The 18984-nt window shown below is 45.6% G+C and overlaps 1 protein-coding gene across 7 annotated transcripts in view; it reads right to left on the reverse strand.

The window, feature by feature from the left end:
- The window catches only part of ADGRL1 (adhesion G protein-coupled receptor L1), a 617999-nt gene that overhangs the window by 82185 nt on the left and 516830 nt on the right, over positions 1–18984 (reverse strand). For all 7 annotated transcript variants that reach the window (XM_082254819.1, XM_082254817.1, XM_082254818.1 and 4 more), the window contains one exon: positions 2827–3126. In XM_082254819.1, coding sequence (XP_082110945.1) covers positions 2827–3126 — 300 coding nt within the window. The remainder of the gene's footprint in view (positions 1–2826; positions 3127–18984) is intronic.

Raw genomic sequence — 18984 nt, forward strand, 5'->3', positions numbered from 1 at the left:
ATCTCTTCCTAAACTATAATGTCTCTAGATCCATATGATCCTAGACCAATTGAGAGACTGGGCTGAAGATAAAGCCTCTGAAAGCTGGCTCACTGTATTAAATAGTCCAATAAATGAATCAGCGGGAATACATCACCGTGTGGAGTAGAACAACTACCATAGGTAATTGCAACCTTGGAAAATAGATGGTCTCATGGCTCTGTAAAACCCCAAAATGTTATTGGTGTGCTTGCCCCAACTGGATAGTATAGTTGGTTGTGGGTAAAGTTCCATCCACCACATCCAAAATGATCTGTGGGTCAAGGCTCCTACTAGAAATCACGGTCACATTGATGCATATAGCTAAATGCAAAACTGGAGATGAAAGGGTGCCCGGAGGCTCTCACCACTCTGTGGCACCGAATTCTTCCCTGTTGCTCTTTCTATGTGACAATATGTGGACGCCTCCAATAGCCAGCCACCTGTGTAGAGCTATCCAGGGTATAGATGCAGAGGACCGCTGATGGTTTATTTCCTGCTTGAGCAGAGCTTTACTCAGAGGCTTCGGCATGTGTCAATGCCGGCTCGTGAACACACCGGAACTTCCGCCTTGGTGGAGATAGAACGCATTGTGAGACGCAGGCCCAAACTGCACTGCCTACATTGAGTAAAGCTCCACTCAAGCAGGGAGTAAACCATCAGTGGTCCACTGCATCTTTAGATGGTGCCACGGAGTGGTGAGAGCCTCCAGACACCCTTTCATCTCTAGTTTTGCATTCAGCTATATGGATCAATGTGACGGTGATTTCTAGTATGAGTCTTGACCCACGGGTCATTTTGGTTGTGCTGGATGGAATTTTACCTACAACCACCTATATTATCCAGTTGGAGCAAGCACACCAATAACATTGTGGGGTTTAACAAAGCCATGAGACCATCTCTTTTCCAAAGTTTTAATTACCTATGATAGTTGTTCCACCCCACACAGTGATGTATTCCCAATAATTCATTTGGTGGACTATTCTATACAGTGGGCCAGCTTTCGGAGGCTTTATCTTCAGCCCAGTCTCTCAATTGGTCTAGGACCATATGGATCTAGGGACATTAAAGTTTAGGAAAAGATTTGCCTACCATACATGATCCTGGGCGTTATTTCAATTGGCGTTGGACTGCCTCAATAGCCTGATCCACATTGTCCCATTTATGAAACGTATTTACAGGAGTACATGGTATGCATGAGAGTGAGTGTGGATCCCTATTTTACTTTGTGTGTGTAAGACAATGTTGTTTATATTCGTTTTTAGTATATGGGATGCTTAGGGGTCCTTGGATTCCTGTTACATGCATTTTTGCATTTTGCATCGCATTTTTTTACCGTTGGACAAAACGCGTACGGGAGGTGGAGCCACACTACGTCACCCGCTGCTATCCTCGGTCAGCCGGCGGTTTTTGCTGCCTGATCGGATCGTCCATTTGGATTTACAATCCTTTATGCCGGTTTTGCTTTTATTCATGTGAGTGCAAGCTTTTGTTTATAATAAATTTTAACTCTTAAACGGAGAGCACTTAGATTTGTTTTTTATATTTATCCACATACTATTGAGCACTGGTTGTCCTTTATGGTGACTGGTTCAAGTCATCCCAGGAGGAATTCTGAGTCCTATCTTTATTCAGAAGTCTGGAACAGTTGGTGTCTGTTATTCTGATTCACCCATTTGGGAAAGCAAATTTGACCTGCTGGTAATACAGAAGTCATTGTTTCCAGGTGAGCACGGTGTGTTCTGGTGAAGGGTCTGTCACCTGGACACAATCAACTTCCATTTCTACACTTTAGTGGACCACTTGGATCCTCTGGTTCTTTCTGTGGACTTTTATTTTATAGATTTATTGCGCTGCACTGTTTATTTATTGTATTTAATAATTATACCGTTGTTGGTTCTCCATATACAACCTTTTCTCCTCTGGAAGGGTCGCCGTATGGTCTCCCTTCACATTTGTTTTCTGATTCTACACCAGTTGTGGAGGTACCCCGTCTAATGGATGAATATGGTGTGTAATTTACACATACAAATTCCAAGTGTTAAGGCCCGTACACACGTACCAATCATCGGCCGAAAAGCTTCGGCCGACGACCGATCTGCTGATTGTAGGCTTGTTAGTATGATGCTTCCGACAGCCGACAGCGCACTTTCGGCCGAAAAGAATCTGTCTTGCAAGCATGAAAATTTTTGTATGCCGACACCAGAGCGGCCGATTATTCGCCAGTCAGTACAGAATTCGGCCGACAGACAGCAGATTTGCAAGACTGGGCATGCTCAGAAAAGAAAAAACACAGGGAAAGTTAACCATTACATGACATCACTTCTGCAGTCAGCTGTAGTCGGCGGACAAAATTCTTGTGCAGTCTTTTGCACTTTTCAACAGACAGCCCTGGACAAAAGACGGCCGATCGTTCGGCCGACAATCGGTACGTGTGTACGGGGCATTAGGCTAAGGTCACGTGTTGTTTTTGTTTTTATTTTAGTATTGCCATTCCTAGACTGGCTCTTGGTGGACTTCCCCTTTAAGGCATGGCAAAAGTCCATGGAATCCAATAAAGTTTTTATAGCATATGCTATAAAAAGCAGGAGTTATATTGCAAAATCTCCCCACCGGTATAGGTAAATCATGCCAAATGTGTACTGTTTCCTCTACGTTCACAAGAGCAAATGATAACTAAAGGCTACCTGGTATGTTGACAGTCTTGTATTATCTTGCTCCAAGAGGCTGGAACAGCTCAGCCAATAGTAATTTTTAGCCTATTCTTAGACATGAAAATGCCTATATTTTATTCAGTCAGCAACTCACCACGGGTGCCCTTTGGGCATGGTCTCTCCACTCGCATGCCTTGCTGAGTAGCTGGCCACTGGATTTTTCTCTCTTCACGGGCAGGACAGAAGACTTCAGGGTGTGAATGCTGGTTGGAAGGGGGAGGGCGACGAGTGCCCGGAGTAGGAGGGTCATGTCCCACTTGGTTTATAGCCCCCACAGGATGTGTGGTGATTTGAGGGCGGCGGACAGTAGTGGTAGCAGATGGTAGAGTGGTGACAGTCACTGGAGGGGGAGGTAGAGTAACTGTAACCACAGGTGGGGTCGGAGTAACTGGACCTAAAAGAAGAAAAACAGTAAAGATGATTAAAATCAAGTTTGTGATACGAAAACAAAGCTCATAACTACATAGTCAAACATTTAAGACATATTTTCCCTAATGGACTCAACCATTATATATTATAAAAAAATGGTCAAAATGTCCTCTAATTTGTAAGCTTGCCTTTCTTTTCAGAGTCTATAAATCCAGGCTGCCCTACCATTACAGATCAGTTGGGTAGTGTAGATTTTACTATATGTCATAATGATTCAAATTTTTCTATCTGCCATTAATGTACACAATTTATTTCAAATATTCAGATAATTTTTTATTAGCAATTTATTTAACACACACAGCTGATGCACAAGACATTTTTAAATATGATTATAAAAATTACCTTACGATTTCTTTCTGCGTCATTGTAAAAATTTACATTTTTCTTCCTTTCAACCATAACAACGGTTTTCAATCAAAATGCAAAAAAATCCCAGAATCCTAACCCCGCTCCTATAATTGGTTTCCTACTTTTTCATGAAAGTCTGGGCAGCCAGCCTGTTACATGGAACATAGAATCCAAGGCAATGTATAGTTTACAGCACTGTAAGTTTAAACTTGTATTTAGGTGTTTGTACAACAAAAGGAATTTGGTGGATATAACTCTTTGCTTGTAATGAAATGCTGGGTGCGAACATGAATAAAATAAAGGGAGAATGCCTCACTAAATTAAAGATTTAAAGTGGTTCTAAAGCCTAAACATTTTTACCCCAATGTGTTCCCTGCATTAAGATAAAAATTGTTTAAGTAACAGTATTGCCCCCCCCATACTTACCTGAGTCACCACTCCATCCAGCGCTGTGCCTGTCTGTAGCGGCTCGGTTGTCCTCTCTCCCCACTCTCACAGGCCCTGCTGTCTGTCGAATCCTGTGACAAGGGAGTGGGGGAAATTTCTCTTTAATCCCTGTCCCATTATGCTGCTCGGCTGTCATTCCAAGGAGCGGAGGGGACGCCCCCCCTCCCGCCGCCTTCCGTGGCTCGCCCGGGTCTCCCGCCCCACCGGGAGACCCGGGAATCCTACCTTCACCGCCGCCGTCTGACTCGGGACTCCATTTCTTTGAATTCTACATGACATCACTTCCGGGTACTGGCGGCGCCAAATTAAAAAAACTTACAGCATTCAAAACAGCCAATTTTGGCATTTTGAATGCTTTTAAGTGCAGAGGAGGGGTTTGGGGTCTTTTAGACCCCCAGATACCTCCACCACAGTACCTGTAGACATTAAAAAAAAAAATTTTAATGTCTGAAAATTTTGTCAGATATCGGCCGATACCGATATCCGATGACCAAAATATCAGTATCGGCGGTAAAAAAAACTATATCGGTCGATCACTAGTATAAATAAACCAATGTGAGTTTTTTTTTTTTTTTACCTTCTTCAACAGCTGTCCCCTTTGGAGGATTTTCTCTTACCCTGTTCTGGGGATTTTTCCTTCACTTGCTTTTTTGTGACCATAGTCACATGTACAAATAAAGAAGTGTTGTTATGGGGAGAAAAGCTGGAAAAACCAACCTTTAAATTCTATCCAAACTAAAAAAATATTTGAGATACATGTTTAAGTGCTAAGGCAAAACAACTTCATTTTGGATAGAGTAGGAAAGGCTTAAAAGCCCTGTTTGCTGTTTTTTTTCTCTTTGTGAAGATTTAACTACAAATTCCTGTCCTGGAGATGCAACAATCTGGTAGGTGTATGGTAAGCACGGTGTATAGAGACCTGGTTATGGTCCTAGACAAGGGGTGACAAACTCATTTTCATTGCGGGTCGCATCAGCATTATGGTTTCCCTCAAAGGGCTGGTTGCAACTTTAAGACTAGATGTCCAGAGCACCCCACCCCTCTTACATCAGATGTGAGGAGCCCTCCACCATCAGAAGTCAAGAGTCCTGACCCTCCCTTACATCATAGTGCACCCCCCTCTTACCTGTACTGCTGCTGGGAAGGACCTGGGGGCAGAGCTAGGAAGCAGAAAGTTCAGGGTCTGGAGGAGGACCAGAAGAGAGCTGGAGTCTGTTGAATAGTGAGACCAGGGGAGGCAGCGACATGGGGGTGCTGCGGCTGCACAGAGAGGCACAGGATCTGTAGGAGGAGTTCTGTCCTCCTCTCTGTTGCTGACTGCAGAGACAGGATGGCAGAGACGACCCCCTCCATAGCTGCATAAGGGGGGGGACCGCACCTGCAGGAGAGGTGCAAGGGCTGGATTCGGCCCGCGGGCCTTGTGTTTGACACATGTGTCATAGACTATTGCCTCTCTGATCACAGTAGATCAATTGTTTATCAGATGATGACTTCTTCAATGTGGAGATAGAAGCTCCTTGTAAAAATGGTCATCTAGCTTGGTAATTCATATAAAAAGTTTATTGCTTAAGAGCACCAAATACAAACTCAGGCTGTACTTGATAATCTTAAGCAATAAACATTTTATATGAACCACCAAGCTAAAAGATCCTATTTACTAGACACTTTTAAGCCTTCATCCTAGAGATGCAGCAAATAGTATGAGGAAAAAGTAAGCGGAATTCCTCTTTCAGACAGTTGTCATCAGAGAATGGGGTTGCCAATAGAATTTCCCCCACATTCTGTCCTGTTGACAAAGGTCACCATGATAAATAGGGTAACATTGCCCAGAAACGGGAACATTGCAGCAAAAAAAATGAAACTGGGGCTCCAACCTTTCCCTACTTTATTCAAAATGAAACAAAACAAAAATTGGGTATACAAATACTTTTACGAAGTTCACTTGTTTGCCCACTCTCAATATTGACTAAGGAGAAGCATTTAAGGATCTGCACTCAAAATGTAAAATCCTTGTAATGTAGATTGTAGAAGGCTTCAATGGATTTTTTGTAAAGTCTACCAAAAGCATATCTAAGAACCCCACCTCCCAGGCCCACTCTGCTGCCTCATAAAAAGCAGAAAAAAGCAGAAAAAAGATGTCTCTAGAAACCCTAGCTCTAGGGTCCCATTCCAGGCCTTACTTGTATATCTCCCTGAGAGGAACCATGTTGGCATTTTTTTTGCAAAGTATTTTATCTCTAGTGCTGCTTTTATAACTGTAAGGGTGCATGGTAGCAGGGTTCTTCTGGGGCTAAGCTAACACTTCAGAACATTAACTATATAAATTAATTTGTTTAAAAAGTCGACATCACAGCAGGATCTTAAAAATATATTACAATTGTTGGTCACATCAGGTCAAAATCCAAAAAACAGACCCACCAGCAGGTCTGTTTGTTGGATTTTGACCTGATGTGCCGATATATTGTTTTACATTTGGAAGATAATGCCATGGTGCCGACTTTCTTTGACAAATTATGCTGGATGGCCGACAGGGGCAATGGTCAGAGCATCTGCATTCTTCACCTGTGGAATTGGGTAAAGAGGTAGATTGTGGCTTATTTCGATATTGGTATTAAATGTATAAAGACTGACAATTCTGATAAGTCCTTTCATTGCCTACCTTGTAGCAGAAAGATAAGGGTTGATCAGTTTGCTCTGAATAAAATGAACTGCACTGCAGGGAAACACAGGTCCTACATAACACCTTACACATCTAGATAATATGAAAAGCAATCATAATAACTAGTCAGATTGTTCATTTCACCTGCACTGGAAAAACAAGGGTGATCAGACAGATTGTCATGGGTAATGCAAAAGATTATAAAGGTAAATGTGTCATAAATTAATAATTTCGCAGGCACACCTTATCTCAAATGATTATTATGTGTGTGGCCTACAACCCATTTTCCAATTACTAATTGGAATATTCAATAGCAAAACAAAAGATGGGTAGTAATGTGGGGGTCAATGACTCATTTAGAAGAAATGTATAGTCAGGACAAAAAAAAAAAATTGCATTTTAAAATGTTTGTTATGCAGCCTCGCTATTAGCAAGCAGGTGGAACTTTAGGTTCCTTTTCATTTTCATGTTCTCAAAAAGGATATCGGGGAACTGGAGAAAGTGCAGAGAAGAGCAACCAAAAGGATAAGAGGCATGGAGGAGCGCAGCTACGAAGAAAGATTCGAGGAACATAATTTATTCTCTCTTGAGAAGAGAAGATTGAGGGGGGATATGATCACCATGTATAAATACATAAGGGGTCCATATAGTGAACTTGGTGTTGAGTTAATCACTTTAAGGTCAACACAGAGGACAAGGGGCACTCTTTAAGTCTAGAGGAAGAGAGGTTTCATCTCCAAATACGGAAAGGTTTTTTCATAGTAAGAGCTGTGAAGACGTGGAATAGACTCCCTCCAGAGGTGGTTCTGGCCAGCTCAGTAGATTTCTTTAAAAAAGGCCTGGATTCTTTCCTACGTGTACATAATATACCTGGGTACTAATATTTACAGGTAAAGTTAATCCAGGTAATATTAAATTGCCTCTCAGGGGATCAGGAAGGAATTTTTTTCCCCTGCTGTAGCAAATTGGATCATGCTTTGATGGGGTTTTTCATCTTCCTCTGGATTAACTGCAGGTATAGGATTGTGTATATGGGATTGTATGGTTGTGTTTTCTGTTTTTTTTTATTTTATTGGTTGAGCTAGATGGATTTCTTTTTTTTTTCAACCTGACTAACTATGTAACTATGTTTTGTTGAAAAAAAAACTTTGTTTACAGATCTCTCTAGCTCAAGCTTAAATTTTCACACAAAACTTAATGAGTTAGAGCAGTGACTCATGTAGGTTGGGTGGTTGCATGGATGAAAGAACATCTTTTGGTTATCCTGCATGGGCAAAGACCGGGTTTATTTTAAATGTTTAGCTGTAAAACAAAGACAGACAGACAGATTTTACCAGAGGATTCACAGGCTTCCATTAATCAAGAGAAAGCAGCTAAAGAGAATTTAATCAAGAGTTCACCCTCGAAGGGTCTGGATAAGGTAGAAACTCAATTTAAAGGGGGCTCTGTGTACAAAAGCTTAAAGTAGAAGTAAAGGCAAACTTGTTTTCCATTTTGGGTAGTGTAAGGGAAGTTTCCTTCTAGCTTTCTTTTTGCCATCTGTGTTTCATTGGGGAGATTTCCCTTCACTTCCTGTCCCATAGGCAAAACAGAAAGTGAAAGGGAAATGTCCCCAAAGTGAGGGAATCCCTGGCTGTCACCAGAAATAATCTCCCAATAGAACATTTCTCCTCCATTATACTGTATGTTTTGAAGACAACCCAACATTTGGGATTTTCCTTTACTTTCATTCTCTGTAAAAATGGTCTCCAGGACAAATAGAGAGGGTGAATCTCCCTAACAGGGAGAACAGACACCAATAAAAACATGACAGGTGTTTGATTCCTTCTCCACTCCGTTAAAAACTAAAAAAAAATGTTTTGCCTTTCGTTTTTCTTTATTGTAAATAATTTTATGAAAGGGTGTTAATATTTGAACTCTTTGACAATTAAAAAATATAATTTTCACACATGCTAAAATGCACATTTACACATATAAATGTGAACATATACAATTTAACTTTTTTTGTGTGAGGAAACCTGATAGGTGTTGGTTTGTAGGCATTTACGTATGTAGGTGTATCTCAACTGTAAGGGCTGGTTCACACCTGAATTGCACAGAAACACAATCTGCGTTCCTGTGCGATTTAGTGCGGAAAGATTTCAGCCTATTCATTTGAATGGGCTGAAATCACACTGGATCGCACTAAAAGTAGTGCATACACTACTTTTAATAACTCACTGAAACTGGATCGCATGGTACTGTATGACCATGCAATCCGATACAGGCAATCTGTGTTTGGGGTGTCGTTAGGATCACTTTGACACCCACCCCAGATGGCACACCCAGTGCATTTTGAGCATGGTGTAGGAAATGCACATGGAACACCGCATTCCAGTGTGAACAAGCCTTAAGTGAATGCAAGTTGGGTCTTTTAATTTATATTTCATTGAATTTTATTTTCGTATGCGTTTTTTTTTTTTTTTTATTGCTATCTGAACTTTAAGGCAGGGTTCCCAATGCCGGTGCGTCCCTGTTCACCGCTTCAGGTCAGATTTCAGTCTGAATTTTTGGCGAAATTCGGACCTAAAATGGACCAGAAGACGCACAAGACTCCTGTGCAATTCGCACTGGAGCCACTACGAAGATATATGAACCGGCTCCATAGAGAGCCTGTCACAATCTCCTGACATGTGAATTAGATGCAGTGAAACTGCAATAGTGTGAACCCAGCCTTATGCTATCACAAGGAGGCTGACATGCCTTCTACATGGCAATACACAGGTAGTAAAAGCCGTCTGATGCCTCCTTGGCCTTCAGCCCATAAAAACTGGTGATGGAATATCTTGGATCTGCAGCCTAGTTGGCTGTTGTTGTTGGGATAGTGAGGCTCTGTACCTGGAGTAAAGCCTGGTACACACTAGTTTTTTTTTTTTCATTCAAACCAGTTCAGGAGGTGCCGCTGTACTAACAATCCAATGTTAGTACAGTGATCTCCCCTGCTGTTCTATTGTGTTCTGACAGGGGGATGCCCCCCTCCAGCCAGAACACTCCGGTCAATGCTCTCAGCCATTGGCTGAGAGTGCTGATAGGGAACTGATCAGCAGACCTTTTTCAGTCATTCCCCTTCGACAGAAGACCAACTGCAGTACACACAGACCGAATGTCAGCTGGTTTCTATTGAACCGGCCAATGCTGCCAGATATTACTATTATTATTATTCAGGATTTATATAGCGCCAGCAGTTTACGCAGTGCTTTACAATATAAAAGGGAGACAATACTGTTACAACACAATAAAATACAAGAGGATTAAAGCGGAGTTCCGGCCACAAAATTGACATAGTCGATTTTGGGCCATCCGCTTGCTTTTCGTGACCTGAAAAAAAAATGGATGGTTACGATTTTTTTTTGTTTACTTACCTTGTTATTGATGAAAATTATACTCACTTTCCTTCCACTTCCTCCCTCTGCGGCCCACGGCGTCACTTCCTCTTTGCACTGATTCCTGGGAGCTGAACGTCATCGCTCCCAGGAATCAATGCGCCTGCACCGGCCCCGCTCGTCAGTTGCGGTGCGGGCGCGTCATTCCCTTCTAAACAGCTTCTGGGCATGCCCAGAAGCTGTGGAGGGATGACGCGCCCGCACCGGAAGTGACGATCGGGGCAGGTGCAGGCGCATTCTGGGAGAAGAGGACACGGAAGAGGACGCAGAAGAGGACGCGCTGGCTTCAGCTGTCCACATCCGAGATGGCAGCGCTGGAGAAGAAATTTTCAAGGTAAGTATTTCTTCTAAGGGGGGCGTGGCCGGGATGTAGACGGCGCCGGACGTGTGTTAGCAGAGCTCTCCACCATCCTGACCTTATCCAGCTCCATCCACGGCCCCTGTGCCTCGGATCGCGGCGCTTTTGCCCTCCTCCGCATCGGGCACAGGTGGGGCACGGATGCCGGGGAGAAAATCCCGGGTTTCAGCACCGACCCCGCGGCCTAAACGAGTGGTCCCGCCGCGAGGCGCGAAAGCGGCCGCCGCCATCTTGCAGGTCCAGGCCTCATCTTCTTCCTCTGCAGCCGCAGGCGCCCAGGCCTTCTTGAAGTCGGGAAAGATGTCTGCGGGGGCCGGGAACCCTCCTCTGGCACAGCCTATGGACTCAGGTACCGAGGGGTCACTGCTGGGGACCGCTGGACAGACTGGGGGGTCGCATGGAGGGGGGGATATTACTGCTCCCATACTGGCTGCTATAGACGCCTCAAAAACTGCCCTGATGCTCCGGATTGACCACCTGGCCTCTGAATGTACCCTAATCCGCCATGATCTGGATAAAATCAGGGGGCGCCTGACTGAGACTGAGGGCCGGGTGTCTGAGGTGGAGGATGTTACCGCTTCCCATTCGGCACAAATCATTGCCATGCAGGCCCAGGTGAATGCTTTGGCGGACAAGATGGAGGATGCTGAGAACCGACAGCGTCGCAACAATATCAGGGTGGTCGGCTTGCCAGAGAAGGCTGAGGGATCTAATTCTACATTGTTTGCTGAGAAGTTCTTTTGTGATCTGCTCAAATTGCCTCCCCCTCCCCCGACATATGTGGTGGAAAGGGCCCATAGGGTTCCCACGGGACCTCGGCCACCCGGGGCCCCCCCGCGCCCGTTTCTGGTCCGCTTTTTGAACTTCCGTGACAGGGATCGTATCCTCTCTGAGGCCAGGAAACAGGAGGAATTGCAGTTTGAGAACAGCAAGATAATGTTATTTTCTGACTTCTCTGTGGAGACGCAGAAAAAACGCAGATCCTTTACTGAAGTGCGCAAACTCCTGAGAACCAAGGGCCTGAAATATGGCATGATGTACCCGAGCCGCTTGCGTGTGGATTACAAGGGATCTGTCCTTTTCTTCAATTCGGTGGGGGAGGCTGCTGACTGGTTGGAATCCATTTAATTTCCTCTGATGCACCTGCTCTCTTGGATGATATGGGGCTCTTGGGGCCCTGCTGCACTGTATTCCCTATTTGCAGCTCCTGTCTACGCACGGTCTGCCTCCTCAATTGCTGATGGGGGGACATCTATGGTTCCTGTATTGCTGATCCTGCCCTGAAGTTTCCTGGGTTGCCCTGGGCTGGATCCATGCTTCTATTCCTGGGGCTGTGGAATGGTCTACAGATCATTGGAGCTCTGTGTGCTACACGTTGTTGAACTGACAATTTTTTCTTTTTTGTTTTGACTCTATTTTTCCTCCCTTTAGGTTTTTTTTCCTTTTTTTGAGGAATGACTATCTAACGGCCCCCCCTTTTTTGGGGCTGCCTTTGGTGGACACGAGTAACGCCGGCTTCGGTTTTTATGTTGCAGCCATGCCTTTAAAATTTTTGCTGGGTTTTGGGATTAGGCTGGGTACCCTGTTGCACTTTTTTTTGTTCCAGGTTTGGGTATCACAGCAGGGATGTTTTTTTGTTCTTGGCTCCAGGCTCCATCCGGTGGTCACTGTTCTTTTTTACTTGTGTGTCTGTATTGCTGAATGTCTGGATGGAGTTGGGGGAACGGGTTGGTCCTCGGGCTGTGCTTGGTCCTCCGGCTCCCTCCTGCTATGTGTCCCTCTGCTGTTCTATGGCTGAGCTACTTAAAATCATGTCATGGAATGTGCGGGGTCTCAATGACAAGGTGAAACGCACAGCCATTTTTAGGTATATTAAATCTGTTCAACCGCATGTTATCCTCCTCCAGGAGACGCATTTGGATGGGAGCAGGGTGCTTGCCTTGAAGAGGCCTTGGATTCAGAGGATCTTCAATGCCACATACTCCACGTATGCCCGTGGGGTGTCTATTTTGCTGGGTAGAAATGCACCCTGCTCGATTCAAAAGGTAATTACGGATCCTGGCGGACGGTATGTTATTGTTCTCCTGGAGATTTTTCACCGGCAGGTGGTACTGGTGAGTGTCTACTTGCCTCCCCCGTTCCACTCTCAGATTCTGGTGGATCTCCTGGAGACCTTGGCACCTTATGTGCACCTTCCTCTAATTATGGCGGGGGATTTCAATGCTGTTCTGGACGGCGGGCTGGACTCCTCTAACCCGGGTAGACTGTCGTCTCCTGAACTGGTGTCCTGGTCTTCCGCGGCTCAGCTTACGGAGCTGTGGCGCTGGAAAAACCCTGGGGTACGTGGCTACTCCTGTTGGTCTGGGGTGCACAGAACGGCGTCCAGGATAGATCTGGCTTTTGCTACTGGGCCTTGTCTTGCTTTGGTCCAGGATGCTACATATTTGGCGGGTGGCCTCTCTGATCACAACCCACTGCTGCTGACTCTGCGGGTGGGAGCGGGTGGAACTAGGGGTGCATGGCGCCTTTCGCCGGGTTGGCTGCAAACTGACAAGGTGATGCAGCAGGTAGAGCCCCAGATGCCTGCATATTGGGAAGATAATGCCTCGTCCACGGCAGGGGTAGTCCTGTGGGATGCTTTCAAAGCGGTTATGCGGGGTCATTAAATCTCTGCGATTAAGGCATCTCGTAGGGAGGCTAATGCTGACAGAGAAGCTGTTCTGCTGGAGGTCCGTAGGTTGGAAGATGAATACTCGGCCGCTCCGGGACCGGCGGCCTATGCGGCCCTGGAGGAGGCCAGGAGGCGTTTGGCTTTGTTGGATACTGATTTTGCGCATGCCAACCTTAAACATAGAGCGGAGTCACTTTTTGAGAAGGGAGACAAGAATGGTAAGCTTTTGGCCTTTTTGGTGGCAGATCAGAGGGCTTCGGTAAGTGTTCCGTGCATCAAGTCTAGTTCAGGGGAACTGGTTAGGGACCCGGGGGAGATCTCCCGGGTCTTTATGGATTACTACTCTGACACCTATTCCCCCCTGCCTGCATATGACCTGGAGGAGTTGGAGCGCCTTTTATCTGGCTTGCCGGTTCAGGTCTTGGAGGGTGAGGACAGTGCGTGGCTGGACAATGACATCACGTTGAAGGAAATAGAGAGAGCCATCTCGTCCTTTCCCTCCAATAAATCGCCGGGCCCTGATGGGTTCCCGGTGGAGTGGTATCGGCAGTACTCAGACTCCCTGGCTCCCAGGCTCCAGGCATTGTATGCTGCGTGTTTCGATCAGGGGGCCCTGCCGGGTTCCATGCTCGAGGCGTATGTTGTTCTCCTGCCCAAGCCGGGGAAGGATCACACCCTGTGTTCCTCCTACCGCCCCATTGCCTTACTCAATGTGGATCTCAAGATACTCACGAAGGTCTTGGCTACTAGGCTGGCGGTGGTCTTGCCTTCCCTGGTGGACATTGATCAGACCGGGTTTATGCCGGGCAAGTCCACGGACACCAACCTTCGACGTCTGTTTACTCATTTGCAGGTGTCCCATGCCTCGGTTGGCACTAGGGTGGTGGTGTCCTTGGACATTGCCAAGGCCTTCGACACGGTGGATTGGGGGTACATGGGGGTGGTGCTGAGGCGCATGGGGTTTGGTCCTAAATTTTGCAAGTGGATTTCCCTCTTGTACTCCTCCCCGCGTATGGCGTTGAAGATTGGATCCTCCCTGTCTCCCTTTTTTGCAGTGGGTAGGGGGACTAGGCAGGGCTGCCCTCTTTCACCCTTTTTGTTCTCTCTGATGATTGAACCCTTGGCTATTGCATTGCGTGCATCTCCGGAGGTGGGGGCTCTGGAAGTGGGCTCCATTAAGGAGTGCCTGGCACTTTATGCGGATGATATGCTTTTATTTTTGAAGGATCCCAGTGCTTCCCTGCGGGCGGTATTCAATATCCTGGACACTTTTGCAAAGTTTTCCGGCCTAAGGGTAAATTGGGATAAATCCACTATGCTCCCTATTGATCCTGGTGCCATTGCTGCAGCTGATGGGGCGCTGCCATTGAAATGGGTGACTGAGTTCACCTACCTGGGAGTCAGGGTGTCGGCGAGGGTGGCGGATTATCTTACTCTGAATCTTAACCCATTGCTGGAGGTCTTTAAACGCAGGGCGGAGGTGTGGCGCGACTTACCTTTGTCAGTTCTGGGGCGCATTAACTTGGTGAAAATGAAACTTCTCCCTGTCTTTCTGTATTTCCTTAGAAATTCCCCGGTGTGGGTCCCGCGTTCTTTCTTCCGCCGCGTTCATGGCCTGATAGGTTCCTTTATTTGGGGTACCTCTCCTCCTAGAATTGGTCTGCGGGTGTTGCAGGAGCCCTGGGGTCAGGGGGGATTGGCTTTACCTGATCTTTATAAATATTTCCTGGCTGGGCAGGGAGTGGTGGCGCGACGCTGGCTTGCGGGGGACGATGGGGACTCCGCCACGGTGCTGGAGGCGGCTGTTTTGGGCTCCTACGAGAGTCTTCGCCTTTTACTGCATCGAGGGTCCAGGGCTGCATTTAAGCTGACAGGAACGATGCGTTCTACCATCAAAGCCTGGGAACAGATGCAGGTGCTGGTGGAGCCAGGAGCCACTGGTGTTTCCCTGGCCTCCCCATTGTGGTGGAAGTTTCCTCATTTTGCCTCGATCCCTGATCCTACCATCTGGGCCGTTAAGGGGGTGAAGTTGCTGGGGGATATTGTCTCTGGTGGGGAGCTGTGCACCTTTGATGCCCTGAAGGCGCGTTATGATCTTCCAAATGGGTATTTTTTTCGCTATCTTCAACTTCGCCATGCGTTTGTGGCACAATTCGGTTCCTCTCGGGTTGTGATTAAAGCTTCAGCTCTTGAAACGGCGATACAAGCGGCGGATATGCGGAAGCCTCTCTCAGAACTGTACAGGGAATTGTTCGCTATCACTCCACCTGCTGTACGTAGGTGTCGGGAACGCTGGGTGGAGGAGGTGCCTGACCTGGATGGTGATGACTGGGATGATATGTGGAGTTCACCCTTCGCCTACCTGGTCTCTGCGAGGGACCGTCTGATTCACTTTAAATTTCTGCATCGGATTTATTACACGCCGGCGAGGCTGGCACGTATTTATCAGACGGCCTCAGCGGAGTGCTGGCGTTGTTCCCATTCACCGGCGGACTTCAGTCACATCTTCTGGGGGTGCCCGGTGGTCAAGGACTATTGGGCATCCGTCTTAGCTTGTATTGTGGAGGTGGTTAAGATTCCGGTCCCCAGCTCCGTGGAGGTTTGCCTCTTGGGGTTGGTGGATGGCTTGGCCCCTGCGAGGGCCGTTCGTACTCTGGTCAGCTTACTGCTTTTCTATGCTCGCAAGGCTCTGCTCTTACACTGGAAGAGTCCCTTGGCTCCCACGATCCTTTTCTGGAAAGGCTTGGTTAATAAAGTGACTCCGCTCTATAAGGCCGCGTATCTCAGTAGGGGATGCCCCCGCAAGTTTGATAAAGTATGGAAAACATGGATAGACTCTCCGGCCTCGACCTCCGTTGATCAGCTTTAGTGTTCTGTGTGCTACTGTTCGGGATTGTCTGGGGGGGGGGATGGACATGCCGGTCGGTGATGTTTTCCTGTTCATTGTGTTCTCACTGCATGTATAGAAGTCTCTCTATTTTTTGACTAAGCCATGGGGTTGCTGCTTGTGGGCTCTGTGCTGGACTAATCTATATGTTCTATGACCTTACTACTGGATAATTGGAGCAGACTTGAGGGGTATCTTTATTACTGATGGAAGCTTTGTTTTTGCACTGGACATGCTGGATGGAGCCTGGAGTGGGGGGGGGGGTGGGTGGGGGGTGGTATGGGAGGGGTTTGACCTGTTGTCACTGTTTATGCTTGTTGCCCTGCGTGGCATTGTCTTGTCTGTTTTCTTGTGCAAAAATTCAATAAAAACAAATTTTCAAAAAAAAAAGTATTTCTTCTAAAAGGTAAGTGCGACCCGGGACAGTACAGAGGCTATCCATTGTGGAATGTACTAGCCCTGACTGTCCCGGGGGTATTTTTATTGAAAAAACTTTTTTCGTGGCCGGAACTCCGATTTAAGAGGGCCCTGCTCGGAAGAGTTTACAATCTAATAGGGTGGGGCAGGTGTTACAAGAGGTTGTAACAGTAGGGAATGAGCTGATGGAAGATTAGTTGGCGGTGTGACAGGCTTCCCCGAAGAGATGAGTTTTCAGGGATCGCCTGAAAGCAGCTAGAATAGGAGATAGCCGTACAGGTTGAGGTAGAGCGTTCCAGAGGATGGGAGAGGCCCTGGAGAAATCCTGGAGACAAGCATGGGAGGAGGAGACAAGGGAGCTTGAGAGTAGGAGGTCTTGAGAGGAGCGGAGAGGACGGTTTGGGTGATATTTGGAGACAAGATTGGTGATGTAGCTCGGGCCAGAGTTGTGAATGGCTTTGTATGTTGTGGTTAGTATATTAATTTAATTTGCTGGGCAATCCGGAGCCAGTGTAGGGATTGGCAGAGAGGGGAGGCAGACACTGAGTGGGTGGTAAGGTGGACAAGCCTGGCAGCAGCGTTCATGATAGACTGAAGAGGGGATAGCCTATGGAGTGGTAGGTCTAAGAGAAGGGAGTTGCAATAGTCGAGGCGAGAAATAACAAGGGAGTGAATGAGTAGCTTGGCGGTTTCAGTTGTTAAAAAGGGGTGAATTTTAGAGATGTCTACAAGCTTTTGACAATGATTGGATTTGGGGCTGAAAGGACAGGTCAGAGTCTAGGATTACACCTAGTACCCTGGCATGAGGGGAGGGATTGATGGTTGCATAACTAATCTTGATGGAAAAGTAATGGAGGGGGGCATGGGCAGGGGGGAATATTACCAGCTCAGTTTTAGAGATTTAAGTTTAAGGAAGTTATTCAGCCTGAGTGTTCTAGATACCAGATTGCCCACAGGCATACATGAGTAAACAAATGGTTTTACATCCTCCTGAATGACTTCTACTACATAGAAGAAATGCTAGATTGTCGTGACACATAGCAATTATTTAAGTATATTTAATTGGTCCTATTTACTCATTTCTCATGCAGGCCTTGTTTTCTGCTTAGTGCAGTTGCACAATGGTTGTTTTGCTGATTTTATCTTACTCCAAGTCTTCCAGACAGTGTTTTTCGGAAAGGAAAACAACAGACTCTCCAAAATCAATAATGATATAACCCACCCACATTGCTCCTGGCAGCAACATACCGTGTGTTCTAGGTTACCTAGGCTTTAGTTGCATAAGAGAGATCAATAGAAGTGTTTGGCAAAAAAGAAAAAAAATTTTCTATTCAAATAAAATAGTGTGAGTTAGTAAGATTTATTAAGATTGACATGTGCCTTCCTGATTCATGTGAAGTGTGAAAAGCCCAATCCCAGTTGTTGTGCCCGACCCTTCCCCAGCTAATGAAGTATTTTGAGTGTAACTAAAGGCCAAATTTTTTTTTTTTCATTTTGGATAGAGAAATGGAGGTGTAACCCCCGTTGGGTTTTTTTCCATCTGTGTCCCATTGGGGAGATTTCCCTTCACTTCTCGTCCCATAACCAAAACAGAAAGTGAGAGGAAATCCCACAAAGTGAGGGGATCTTGGGGTGGCACCAGGGTCACCAGAATTGGAAGATATCCCCTCTATTAGTGTTCTGATTTCAACCCAAACTTGAGAATTTCCTTTACTTTCACTTTCGATGATAACAGTAAAGAGGACAAATAGAGAAAAAAGTTTTGCCTTTATTTAAACTTCAACCACTTCAGCTCAGAAAGCTTTTACCCCCTTCATCACCAGGCAATTTTTTGCAATTTGGCACTGCACTGCTTTAACTGGTATTTACATGGTCATGCAACACTGTACTGACAAAATTTATATAATTTTTTCACAAAAATAGAGCTTTCTTTTGGTGGTATTTGATCACCACTGGGTTTTTTATTTTTTTGCAATATAAACGAAAAAAGACCAAAAATTTTGAGAAAAAACATTATTATTTACTTTCTGCTATAAAATATATCCAATGGAAAAAAATTTGAATTTCTTCATAAATTTGGGCCAGAATGTATTCTGCCACATGTCTTTGGTAAAAAAAATCCCAATAAGTGTATATTGATTGATTGGCGTGAAAGTTATAGCGTCTAAAAACTATGGAATATACTGTATACTGGAATTTTTATTTAAGGTTTTTTTTTTTACAGGCAATCCCCCAAGTACAAACAAGATAGGGTCTTGTAGGTTTGTTCTTAATATGAACTTCTTTGTATGTCAGAACAGGTACATTTTTTAAGTGTAGCTCAAGCCAAAAAAATTATTTTTGCGTTTTTTGGATAGCATAGGGATGGGTTACCACTCCTGTAATGTTTGTGATAAAGCTCCACCTTTTTCTCATGAGAACTCTTACAGCAGTGAATTTCCCTTCCTAGGGGTAGATTTCCTCTCACTTCCCGTTGTCTGCCTCCGTTTGTAAATATGATTCATTTGTAAGTTGGATGTGTGTAACCTGGGGACCGCCTGTACTAGTAATGGTGGTGATTAACGATTTATAGTGGGACTGTGATAGTGCAGCAGACAATCTGGCATTAACTGAT

Source organism: Pelophylax lessonae (genome assembly GCF_965119305.1).
Source record: "Pelophylax lessonae genome assembly, chromosome: 4".
NCBI lineage: Eukaryota > Metazoa > Chordata > Amphibia > Anura > Ranidae > Pelophylax > Pelophylax lessonae.